This window comes from Lissotriton vulgaris, chromosome 11 (genome assembly GCF_964263255.1).
Source record: "Lissotriton vulgaris chromosome 11, aLisVul1.2, whole genome shotgun sequence".
Taxonomy (NCBI): Eukaryota; Metazoa; Chordata; class Amphibia; order Caudata; family Salamandridae; genus Lissotriton; species Lissotriton vulgaris.
The window spans coordinates 1,087,315,915-1,087,329,677 of NC_141699.1; the positions used below are offsets into that span (position 1 = coordinate 1,087,315,915).

Sequence of the window (13,763 nt, forward strand, 5' to 3'; positions counted from 1 at the left end):
TGCATCGGGGAGGACCTGGCTTGGCCGATCATGGCTGGACGTTTCCCATTGGAGCAGCATCAGGAATGAGTTGTACCAGGTTCGGGAAAAACTGAGGTGGCATTTTGTGCAAAGTAGCAATGGACTGGGATGCCACCCAAGATACTTTCCAAACGTAGAAAAGTTTTCTTCATGAACTATTATGCAATTGAGCAGTCATATACATTTCTTATTGGCATGGGTCACCCAGTGCTTTCTGAGAACTGGTTGCGAATATTTAAAAAGTTGAAATTTGCACATACAGTGAAGTAACACAGAAGCAATTGCCAGACTGCATTACTCACTGCAGTTTTTTGAGTAGACTCTAACCTAAACTGGGAACTTGGTTCAGAATCCAATTTGTATTCTCTTCAGACTTTCTTCTATAACATATTTTCAAAATAAATACCACAATTAGTTGAACTCCAAGAATCACAACTCTCTTTAAGGCAGAAATGATAAAGGTAAAGACCAAGTCGTCTTCTGGCATTGGTTGCGCTTTACAAATCTTATTTACATTACATTACATCATGGAACTTGTAATCAAGGCAAGGGTGTTGTCTCTGCTTGTTGAATTTAGAATATATCCCTCTCTCTTATTTTGTGAATTACTAACATTATCCAGTTAATAAAGCTTTACAAGATTGATATTGCATCTGTAATTGCATATGATTTCACTTTTATATAGAAAATACTCACCTGTATACTCAGATATTACATACTCAAATCCCAAATCACCATTTCCAAACACAGCAGAGATTATGAATGTGTAGTAATTCCCAGGTATCAAATTTGTGATGTTCACAAATTCAACAAGCGTGGTCACATTTGAGGAAGGATTTCCTGACATTTTCACCAAATAGGAGCTTATTCCGTTAGTCCCTGGTTCCCAGCTCAGTGAAATTGAATCAATGGAAACCTCTACCACGGTAAGATTCACAATTTGATGTTTTTCTGAAATAAGGAAAACAGAAAGAGAATTAGTATGAAAGGAGTTACATAAAGTATTGAATTGAGTTTTGTTTTCTAGCAGAAATACCAGGGAAAATATGAAGGGGGCACAGAGTGCTCATCACTTTATCCGAAACATTGCTCTAGATAGGAATTCCTCATAGAGTATTTGTGCTTGTAATTGGTCACTGTGTTTCTATAATTTGTCACAATTCTTCACAATCTTATTGGTGCACACTATGAAAGAATGTACACAATAAAAAGACACATGTTTGTCTTTCTTTTTTATTCCTCTTTCATACTTGTTCCTTCATGAGGTGAGCAGGAAGACATCAAACAGAAGTAGGCCTCACCTTCTCAATTGTACTGCAACTTGCACCACAACAGACTTAGGGGGAGATTTACTATCTTTTCACGCAGCGTACTGCAGCAGCCGCAAATGCTGTACTACCTGAGGAGAAGAGCACCCAGTTTACTCAAATAAGGCACTCTCCTCCCTTCTCACTAGCAAAGGCCCTGAAATTAGCTGCCGCACACTACGGAGACACCTTTGCCCCATGGTGAAGGGTGTCTCCTTGAGTCTAGCACTGGTTTACAAAATACTTTGCTTAAACTTACATGAAGCCTTTTTTCACTTTGTGTGTGGGCTGTAGAGTGCAGCACACATGCAAAGTCGGAAAAAGAAGGAGGAATGAAAGCATTTTTCTTTCCATGCGCCTACTTTAAAAGGACACAGTTTTCTCACACTAACCCCAATCTACTTTATTTAGTAAACTGGGTTTAGCGTGAGAAACCTTGGGTGGTTGCATGGGAACGCCCATGCTCCACTCTTGTTATGCCCCCATGGCGCTAAGTAATGCAGAGCAGAACTATGCGCTGCTTTGGGTTACTTTTACGTTATTTCCAGAGGTAACAACGTAGTGTTTTTTTCAATGAAGAAGGACACGAGGAGCCGGAGGGAGAGTGGCCAGGCAGGGGAGGTGACAGACACACAGGCAGCGACGGCTCGTGGAGGGAGTTACGTTGGGGCAGGAGGGTGGGGAGGGGGAGGGGCAGGGCGGAGGTTGCTAAAAACCGGCATATGGATAATTGCAGGTAAGTAAACAATTTAATTAATAAAACGAATTTCGTAGTGCGCCTTGCATCGCAAAATGCAATGCAGTGCGAGCTACGAAATTCGTTTTATTAATTAAATTGTTTACTTACCTGCAATTATCCATATGCCGGTTTTTAGCAACCTCCGCCATGCCCCTCCCCCTCCCCACCCTCCTGCCCCACCGTAACTCCCTCCACGAGCCGTCGCTGCACACAGGTAAGTGCCTTCTTTTATCATTTTTAAAGAGTTTGGGAGGGTTTGGGAGGGGGGAGGGAGCGGAGCAAAGCGTAGGTCCACTGAGTTTTTTTCAAACTCTGTGAAGCTACGCGTAGACGAACTACACCAGCTCCGCCCACCCTTAATTATTTGGTAACTTGAAATTTTAATTATTATGATTCTGTGTTTTTACTGATTTTTTATTAAAAGTTTACAACAATTATCTTTTTCAAAATCAGGACCAGAATTTATAAAAGTAAGAGTAAACAGTTGTTCTAAGAATCTACAACAGCAGATGAACGTGCTGTTGTCAGCTGAAAAGTTAATGTTTACACAGTTATGTGGGCACACTTGCATCCATATGTTGGGTAACTATCTACTTAAAAGGTATTTGAGGACTGATGTGGACTAACTAAACCTAAATGGTTACACATTTGAAGATTGAATTGTATACAGGTATACAAAAGGTGCAACTTGAATCCACATTCCTGAATTCAACGAATAAAAAGTTATACTCATGCTGCTGATAAACACTTTGTAAAGCTACCCTTCCTGAGGTACTAAAGGTTTAAAAAGAATCTTCTCTGATAAAACATAGATCCATGCATAAACCTTTTGCTGTTAAGGATTTCACTATTTATAAGACCTCAATTTAAATAGATGGAATTAGAACATTTTGAAGATTGTGCCTTTACAAAAATGATGCAGCAGGGAAGGGTTTGTATGAATTCCTACGTGGGCTGTCCAGAAAAACCTAACGTTACACCTTGATGTTGGATGTTTGTTAGTATTAAACTAGCTCCTGAACATATATCCTCACAGCAGAAAGACATTGTCAGAATTGAAGCATAGGGATGTAGGAATTGAGAACAGATTTGAGTGGAGCACGTTACCAAAATTATCAAAATATTCCAACCAAGGTACGCAATGATGACATGTAGTTTAGAAACCTTGGGGAGCAATCGGTAAGGGAAAAGGCATTGAGACACTACTTCTGAATGGCGGCCAAAACAAAAGAGTCACATCTCAGAGCCACTGCTAGGTATCTCAAAAAAGTGAGGATACAAGATAAACGGGGACACTTTTGAGAATTCAGGCACACAAAATATAACCATATGCATTAATGATGATGTTCAAAGCTTAACTTTTTTGATGTGGAATACTGTGGCTAGCCACAGTCCAACCAGGACCCAACCCTGGAGATGAATAGCCAAGGTGAGGCTCTGAGACTGCCACAATCAAGGAAGATGGCTCACTAGAGAAGAGGGATGAACAAGTCGCTGTGTTTGGTGGGGTTCATAGCTTAGCTTGATTTGGTAGTATTAAGTTGTCATTTTCCAAAAAAGGAGAGGTTGTGATCTTTAAAATGTGTTGTTTGCACTTTGCTGAAATACATTAATAGAATTTAAGGCAAACATAGCTGTGACTGAGTGGAGGATTATTTCAAGTAGAAGAGGCAGGCAATGGATGGAGGGGGGATGAGGGGTGGCCACCAGAGGGTTCAAGTAAAGATCAGTTTTTCATGCTACATTTTAGGATATAGGGGGACATTTGAGACAACATGCTATTTGAAAATGCAATTCTGTAGAGAGAAACACCATTGTTTACATCTGAAGATAGTACCTCATCAGATACTTTGATAGGTGCTAGAGTAAGGTAAACAGTCTGTTTCTTGTTATGTTGCCAGTAGGCCGCGCTTGAACAAGGAGTGCTGATCAGCTCAGGGGGTAGAAGTGTGAGGTTATGCTTGAATGCAAACATTAAAAGGATACTCTGCAAAAGGTGTCAATAGCCAAAAACAGAATAATTGAAATCTTTGCTACAAGAGCTATTGACAAAGCTACCTAAAATAAAGAAAAGGCATACGAACTAAATGAACAAGTAGGGCACCATTTAGCTATCCGTACAAGAAACCAAAATATCATCAATACTATAAAAGAAATCAAAGATAAAAATAATCTTTTAACGCAAGACCCAGAAGCAATAAAAACAGAATTCCAGGCATACTATCAAAATCTATATACAGAGACTGATAAAAATCAACATCTAATCAACACATATTTAGACCAAGAATCGAGACCTAAATTCTTACAAAATGATTATGACAGCCTTGAAGCTATACCCCAATGGATCGAGATTCTACTCTCTATCAACAGCTTATCTTCGGGGAAAGCCGCAGGAATGGACGGTATACCAGTCGAGTTTTATGTAAAATTTTATAAACCACTTAAAGTAATACTCACGGCCTTTATGATTCAAGTATTTATAACGGGAAAACCACCAAAATCCTGGTCAATGGCAAAAATAGTAATCTTCCCTAAAAAAACAAGGATCCAACTGAACTCGGATCATACCGCCCCATAACTTTGATTAACTGCGATTCCAAAATTTATTCTGAGATGTTAGCCACCCGATTAGCCCCGATCATCCATAAAATCGTATCGGTACGACAACATGGATTTGTCCCCGGTCGCTCAACTACAGATCATATACAAAGGGTGATTACACTATTCGATATAACAGAGGTTACGGGAGACCCTATGGCACTTATATTATTGGATGCCGAAAAAGCATTCGATAGGGTCTCCTGGCAATATCTATGGACAGCCATGATAAAAAGTGGAATCGGAGAGCAATTCATCAATGCAATTCAGAGTTTATATTATAAACCAGAAGCCGTAGTGATGATAAATGGCGGACTGACGGGCAAGATCAAAATAACTAGGGAAACCAGACAAGGATGTCCATGGTCACCCTTATTATTTGCAATATTTATCGATCCCTTTATCAGTAAACTAGAATGTAATCAAAATATTTTACCAATAAAAACACCGAACGGAAATACTAAAATATTAGCGTACGCTGACGATATCGCGATCACCACAAGCAATCTATATATTACAATAAAGTTGTTAGAAGAAGAGTCCCTACGTTTTGGAGAAATCTCTGGGTATAAATTAAACGAAAACAAAACCCAGATAATAATCAACAAGAATATAAACTTAAGTGAATATTATTATTATTAAAAATTTTTATAAAGCGCGTAGTCACCCGTGAGTATCCCAGCGCTAAGATCAGTACAGCTGCGGATCAGTGTGGGCAGGGGGAGCGGGTTATAGTTTAAGGAAAAAGATGGGTTTTCAGCCGCTTTCTGAATTGTAGATAGCTAGGTTCAGTTCTAAGGTCGCGGGGTAGGGCGTTCCAAAGGCGTGCGGTGTGGACCGAGAAGCGCCTACCACCTGTGTGAGCCTTCTTAACTCTAGGAGTGAGGATAAGATATTCCTGATCGGATCGTAGGGATCTTGGGGCTTTATAGGGTTTAATGAATTTTCTTAAAATTGGGGGGCCTTTGTTTTGAAGCAGTCTGTGGGCCAGGCAGAGGGCCTTGAATTTCACACGTTCTCTTACCGGGAGCCAATGGAGAAGCTTCAGGGCTGGTTTGGCTGAGGCTCTGGCAGGAGTGTTGGTGAGGATCCGGGCGGCTGCGTTTTGGATCCTTTGTAGTTTGTTTAAAGTTGCCTCAGGAGCGCCTAAGTAGATGGAATTACTATAGTCGAGCCTAGATAGTATGAGGCCTTGGATCAACAGTTTTTGCGAGTTGGAAGGGAGTAGGGGCAGGATCTTACGAGTCGACTTGAGGAGCCCAAAGCATGTCCCAGCTACTTTTTTTGCTTGTGTTGAGAATGATAGGTCTTTTTCGAGCCACACGCCCAGGCTTTTGACCTCTGGTTTCGGGTCAGGGGGTGGGCCTAAACAAGGTGGCCAGTTGTTCTGGGAAAGGGAGAGCCCCTTCTGACCAAGGAGGAGAATGTCAGTCTTTGAACCGTTAAGTTTCAAAGATGAACTATTCATCCATCCTTGTATCTGTGTCAGACAGTTGTAAAGGTCCGCAGGTTGTTGGCTTGGGTGAGAAAGGGACACCAATAATTGTGTATCGTTAGCATAGCTCCGAACGGAATGACAACCTCCTCCAATGGGGACATGTAGATATTAAATAATGTGGGGCTCAGGGAGGAGCCCTGAGGCACGCCACATTGGAGGGGTGTTTCGGAGGAACGGGTAATATTCTCCCAGATCTGAAAGGAGCGTTGATCCAAGAAGGACGATAGCCAGGCCAGTGCGGTCCCTTCAATACCAGCACTCCTGAGTCGGTGGATAAGGAGTTGGTGGTTGACGGTGTCGAAGGCCACACTGAGGTCGAGGAGGATCACTGCCACTGATCCTCCCGCGTCTAAAAGTGCTCTGGCCTCCTCCACTGCCGCAAGGAGGGCGATGTCGGTGCCCTGCCCTGGGCGGAATCCCGTCTGCGAGCTTTTAAGCCGGTTATTGGTCTCTAAGAATTGTGAAAGTTTTCTATTCACAATCTTTTCGGCGATCTTGCTAGTTCCCGGGAGAAGAGAGATTGGCCTGTAATTGGTCAGGTCGGCAGGGTCTAGGGAAGTTTTTTTTAGTAATGCCTTGACGATTGCCGCCTTCCAGCTGGAGGGGACGACTCCCTGTTGAAATGAGGCATTGATGAGATGGGTAAGGGGGGGAACAATCGTGGGTGCTACTCTCTTGAGGATGTGCAGTGGGGCAGGGTCTCTGGGAGATCCGCTTTTAATGGTATTAAGCGTGCTTTCGACATCTTCGGCAGTCACTTGTCCCCAAGAAGTGAGACAGGGGGGGGTAGGAATAAAGTTGATCACTTTTTCCTCGCTCGAGTTTGTAGTTGGGATAGAGTCGAGGATTTTCTGGATTTTCTCCTGGAAGAAATTAGCTAATTTATAGCATTTTTCCTGATCTGCCTTGGGGTCAGGTGGATTTTTAGGCCCGGGGTCTGGGACTTTGAGGAGTTCTTTTAAAATCATAAAAGATTCCTTACTGGAGCAGGCGGAGTTTTCTATTCTTTCTTGGAAGAATAGACTTTTGGTCATGCGGAGGGCGGTTTTGTAACTTTGTAATGCAGTATGGTAGGCGTCCTTCTTTACCTTAGACTTATCCTTCCTCCAGGAACGTTCTGATCTCATGCATTCCTGTCGCAGAGATTTAAGTGCCCGAGTGTACCAGGGAGCGGGGTTCACTCGTTTGCTGTGTTTGAGAGTGGTAGTATTGGGGAGGAGTTTATCCAGTGAGGATGTAAGCCAGGAATTGAACTGTTCATCGGCCGTGACCGGATCAGTGGAGAGGGCGGGTGTAGAATCTGAGAGAATACTGGCCCATTCATCCGGTATAAGTTTGTGCCAACGTCGGTCTGTGATTCGGATTTTGGAGGGTTGGGGGGGTGCTATAAGTGGATGCCAGAAGATCGGAATTAGGAAGTGGTCTGTCCAAGGAAGGGGGAGAGGGGGGCCCGTGGTGATATCCACGATGTTGGTCAGGACGGGATCCAAAAGGTGTCCCTTATCGTGAGTGGGTTCGTTATTGACCAAACGGATGTTAAATGACATAAAGTCCTGAAGGATATCAGATGCTGTAGAATCTGTGGGGTCTGTAAGGTGCAGATTGAGGTCGCCCACAAGGAGAAAGTTCGGGTGGAGGAAGCTGATTGTGACACCGTGTCAGTCAGGGCGTTGAGAAATTTACCTGGATAACCCGGAGGGCGGTAGATCAGCAGACCTGAAAGAGAGTGTGCCGGGGAAATTTGGAGGGCGAGGTGGCAGCTTTCGCAGTCTTCAATGTTGGCACTGCTGGTTCTGCAGACAAGGTGTTCTCTATGGATTATTGCCAGCCCCCCTCCTCTCCCTTTGGGTCTGTGCAGGGTTTGAATAAGATAGCCTGGGGGTAGGGCATTGACAATGTCAGAGTCCGTGCTAGCAGAGAGCCAGGTTTCTGTGAGAAACAGTGCATCCAGGCCTAGGTCCAGTATCAGCAGGTTGGTTTCGTGCGCATGCTTGGGGAGGGAACGGCAGTTAAGGAGGCCAATCTGTAGTCCGGGCTTTCCCGAGATCTGTTCGACTGGGTTACAGCGTGCACAGTTGATAAAGAGTTTCCCTTCGGTGTGGATATAATGACACTCTGGGTTTTTCCGGGTGAAGAGCCCGAAGCATGTCGCTTTTGTACACCAAGCGGTCATGAGGCAAATCCGGCAGAGTTCCTGGGCCTGGGTCCGGCTGGGCCCGGACGGGCCCAGACAGGCCCAGACGGGCTTGCCTTAGGCGCGCTGCCGGCGCGCCCGCTGCGCGTACGTGAAGTGCACATGTTTTTATGGGCAGAGTGGGCGTGGCCTCGATCGAGTGGGCGTGGCCACAGGACCGGCTCACTCGCTGATGGCGGCGATAGTTTAGGGCGTTTCCCGCTGCAGCGTTTAGCTCTGCTGCTAGGCGGTGAGCGAGGGAGATGACGCCCCCAGTCTTGGTGCAGTCGGGGTAGAAAGGTGGGTTTTTACAGTTTTCAAATTACACACAAAGTTAAAAATTCAGCGCAGTTAGTTAAAACAACAAAGCTCCCGGCTGTGCCTCAGGAGTACGATCTGAGCGGAGCTTGCAATCAGCTCGGCTTTTAAGGGCGGAGGGGGCGTGGCCTCGAGCGAGTGGGCGTGGCCACAGGACCGGCTCACTCGCTGATGGCGGCGATAGTTTAGGGCGTTTCCCGCTGCAGCGTTTAGCTCTGCTGCTAGGCGGTGAGCGAGGGAGATGAAGCCCCCAGTCTTGGTGCAGTCGGGGTAGAAAGGTGGGTTTTTACAGTTTTCAAATTACACACAAAGTAAAAAATTCAGTGCAGTTAGTTAAAACAACAAAGCTCCCGGCTGTGCCTCAGGAGTACGATCTGAGCGGAGCTTGCAATCAGCTCGGCTTTTAAGGGCGGAGTGGGCATGGCCTCGAGCGAGTGGGCGTGGCCACAGGACCGGCTCACTCGCTGATGGCGGCGATAGTTTAGGGCGTTTCCCGCTGCAGCGTTTAGCTCTGCTGCTAGGCGGTGAGCGAGGGAGATGAAGCCCCCAGTCTTGGTGCAGTCGGGGTAGAAAGGTGGGTTTTTACAGTTTTCAAATTACACACAAAGTTAAAAATTCAGCGCAGTTAGTTAAAACAACAAAGCTCCCGGCTGTGCCTCAGGAGTACGATCTGAGCGGAGCTTGCAATCAGCTCGGCTTTTAAGGGCGGAGTGGGCGTGGCCTCGAGCGAGTGGGCGTGGCCACAGGACCGGCTCACTCGCTGATGGCGGCGATAGTTTAGGGCGTTTCCCGCTACACATAAAGTTAAAAATTCAGCGCAGTTAGTTAAAACAACAAAGCTCCCGGCTGTGCCTCAGGAGTACGATCTGAGCAGAGCTTGCAATCAGCTCGGCTTTTAAGGGCGGAGTGGGCGTGGCCTCGAGCGAGTGGGCGTGGCCACAGGACCGGCTCACTCGCTGATGGCGGCGATAGTTTAGGGCGTTTCCCGCTGCAGCGTTTAGCTCTGCTGCTAGGCGGTGAGCGAGGGAGATGAAGCCCCCAGTCTTGGTGCAGTCGGGGTAGAAAGGTGGGTTTTTACAGTTTTCAAATTACACACAAAGTTAAAAATTCAGCGCAGTTAGTTAAAACAACAAAGCTCCCGGCTGTGCCGCAGGAGTACGATCCAAGTGATGAAAGAATAGTCAGAAATGCTACATATCTTGGTGTTAATATCACCTCTAATCTGGACGAACTTGTCAAAATCAATATAGATCCCCTCCTAAAACAATCATCGGACAACTTGAGCAGACTAAACAATTTACATTTAACTCTTATAGGGAGATGCAATGTAATTAAAATTATTTATTTACCAAAGTTTTTATATTTTTTTCGTACTATATGTTTAAATTTCGATACACTAATATTCAAACAAATCGAAACGCTTTTTTCTCGATTCATAGGGGGATATCAAAAGACACGGCGAGCATATAAGCACATCTCACTTCCAAGAATGAGAGGGGGTCTTGCAGCCCCAAATCTTAAAATATATTGGTGGGCTTCATTATTGAGCTACAGCAAAGGCTTACTTATGTCAGATGATTCTCGGATTATTGAAGGGGACGTCCCCTCTCCGCGCAGATTTATTCTGGGAGCAGAAACTGGTGATCATTTATGGCGACTAAAATATGACAATCACTTCAAAAAAGTCTGATTTAAAACACTGTTAGGTATCTACAGCGCTTGGTATAACATCCGGAAATTATTAAGAATAGGCAGATACTCTCATTATACTAGTCTCATCCGAAATCACAACCTCCCAGGAATATTTCATGATATATGCACGATCAGATGGACCAATACTGGGATTACACATTTGGGGGTATTTTTTTCACCATTGGCCATTAAATCTTTTGAGGTACTAAAGATGGAATTTGGGCTTGAACATAGGGATTTTTTCAAATACCTCCAAATTAGAGATTTTAAAATAAAAAAAGGGGGAGGCAGGGCCGAGTTTCATAAAGTCCCGATTATAGAAGATATTATAGGCAAGTCCCCTATAAAAATAGGAGATATTTATAAAACTTTAATCTCACTGCTACCAGATGATCTGGATAGACATTGTCTTAAATGGCAAAATAAACTGAATATCACTATAGACGGCGTACAATCAGCATTTCAACTTTCTCAAACATCATTAATATCTACGAAATTACAGGCTCAATATTATAAGACTTTCTTTCAACTATATTACACACCGTCTCAGATTGCCAAATGGAGCATGTGTAAAGGTACGAATTGTCCAAAATGCGCTACACATGCCGCCGATATAGTACACATATTTGCCACATGCCATTCATTAACTATTATCAGATCAGAAATTTCTAAATTTCTTTCTGAAATTTTTCAAAGTCCAATCGTTATCACGACAACAGAAATAATGTTGGGATTAGAACAAGGTTTAAGATCCAGGGAAACACAGGGCTTGATATCCATATCCATGGCCATCTTTAGGATCTGTTTAGCAACTGGATGGCTGGATCCAACGCCTCTGGTATTCCAACAGTGGCGATCAAGACTTCTAGCTAGCTATAGCCTTGAAATAGCTATATACAGGAGGAAGGGGATACATAAGAAAAAAAGGGGTCTCGAGATTTGGGGCCCCCTAATTAATTGGCTGCAAGATAACAAATAATGATAGGCAACAAGTAACTTATAAGTCATGTGAAAATAACATGACTTAATAGCAAGCCAACAAATTGATGAATGAATATGGAAATAGAAAATAAATATCCCTTACTTTTATAACTTATGGATTTAATATTCTAGCTACTTTTCTTTTCTTCTCCTTTACCTTTTTCTTTAATAATGTGCTAGTATGTTATTCATCATATGTTACCATAATTAGCAAGAACTAGTGAAATAAGTGTATATATCTATGTTTTAGTAATGAAATTCGTGACCAAAAAAGTGTATAAGCTGGCTGGGCTTGGGTGGGGAGGGATTAAAATTGGGAAGGGACTAATGTAAAAATGTACTGAATAAAGAACTGTTTAAAAAAAAAAAAATGTGAAAGGATACTCTGCAGATGCTGGAAGCGATATCTACTGATGTTCATCCACAGTCTGGAGCATGGTATTAATTATAAAGCACAGTGAGATTTATTTTTGGACTTCTCTACCGTGATATGGCACACGCTGGATGGCTCCACCAAAACAACTCCAGGAAACTCTGAAAGAAGCTAATAAGCAACAAACAGACATGGAAAGACTAAAAGCTGCAGGGTTGCCCCCTAGTCTGGTTTACTGTGGGGAAACCTCAAGGATTCATACGCCCAACCACAGACCTCACAATAAACTTTGACCTTGTAATTAACCTTCTCTTGCAGCTCTGTCCTGCCATACTGTTACTTACCTGATACAACAGAGACCTCCACAGCCTTTTGAAGGCTCCTCAGTCAGAGGGACTTCAGGACCTATGAGGGTTGGCCTCCCTTCCACCTCTCCCCTGCCTGGAGTTTGGAGATCCCTATATATCCAACTCCAATTCACTGCACTCCCTTTGCCTTGGTTTTACTGCCCTTACTCCACTCTCTTTGTTTGATACAAGTGTTAACAATGTATGCTCCATAGAGTGGTTCTTGATTTTCAGCCCAGAGTCCATGGTGAAGCATGGGAAGGAATAAGAGGAGACCATGCTGCTGCACAGACATGAGGCCTTAACGCCGGGACTCCGCCTGATTATAAAAGTAGGAGCAACAATTTGAAGAGGGGAGTGAAAAGCTAAGCTGTCTGTTCATAGAGATAAAAGATTATGTATGACAAGTTGTAGGATTATTTTAATAGCTAACAATGTAGATATGGGGTAGAAATCATAATGATGGCATGCATTTATTTAGGTCAAAGAGTGAACTGCCCTGGCGACCTGTGATGCATATTAAAAGGTTTGAATTCATGGATAGCATCATCATCTTAAGTTTTCAGGAGTGGGAAAGATTTTTGCTGGAGCACTGCAAGTCCTATGAATAGTTAACTTTGGTGTAAACAGGCAGCAAAATGTGCCTGATACCCATCTTTGGCATTGGTGGACCTCTAGCATATTCCTGTACACTAGCAGGTTAATGGACTGCATCGATGTGAAACACCAATGCCTGAAAGCAGGTCTAGTTCCAAATGTTCAAATAGCCGTTCTTCCTTTGCTAACGATTGTGGACAGTCAGGTGGTACCATTGAAGGATTCCATTGCCATAAATGCCTTCAACTGTAGGAGTACACATCTTGCAAGGGTTGTTAATAACAAGTTCTCTGTAATACAGACACCCAACACCTTATTTAAAAGGTCCTTGTCCTCATTATGCTGCACAAACATGATTGGTTGCACACTTAGGGTCAGATGTCCGAAAGAATTTTGCATTCTTAAACAGACCAAATCTCTATTTCGGTCCTTTAAAAATGCTAAATAGCCTTTAAATCTCTACAAAGGCAGATGGGGAATCAGGAAATGTGGTTTCTACCCAGTAGAAATGTCATTTTGCAATTCCCTAAATAGTAAATCGCAAATAGGGATTTCCTATTTGCGATTCCCTAACCACATGTACAAAGCATTTCCTAAATGCAAAATGCGCATTTAGGAAATGCTATCACCATCGATTCCAAGCCATTTCTAACCAGGTCCAATTCGTAAAAAGCACAGTGAGGCACATACTTGCCCCTGGGGCTCTACATGCGCACCACTTCTTTTTAGGCAGCATAAAGAGGGCCTTTATGCTAAACCATTCACACCTATGGGTCTTTGGTCCCACAAGAATAGTTAGTTTAGCATCTCATAAATAGGGATTTCTTAATAGCCATTCCTACAAAGAAGGAATCCGTATTAGGAAATCTCTAAATTTTTTACATTCCATTTTGCATTTCCTAAATAGAGATATCCTAATAGAGATTCTCTGCAGAGTAGGAATTTCTATTAGGAAATCTCAGATGTTGTGCAAAATAATGTTGGAGTGGTATACAGCCTTGAGTAAATACCGGTCGACTGAGATTACTTTAAGCATTTCATCCCACAGTTTTTGTATAGTTTTGTGATAGGATATACTGGACATACGGCACAGCAACCACTATCAGCTCAGGAAGGGCA

At 43.4% G+C, this 13,763-nt stretch overlaps 1 protein-coding gene across 1 annotated transcript in view; it reads right to left on the bottom strand.

Moving 5' to 3' along the window:
- LOC147684192 (receptor-type tyrosine-protein phosphatase eta-like) overlaps positions 1–13,763 on the bottom strand; it is a 134,252-nt gene that overhangs the window by 106,658 nt on the left and 13,831 nt on the right. Inside the window, exon 4 of the mRNA XM_086942605.1 lies at positions 718–972. Within this exon, the coding sequence (XP_086798731.1) occupies positions 718–972 (255 nt within the window). The remainder of the gene's footprint in view (positions 1–717; positions 973–13,763) is intronic.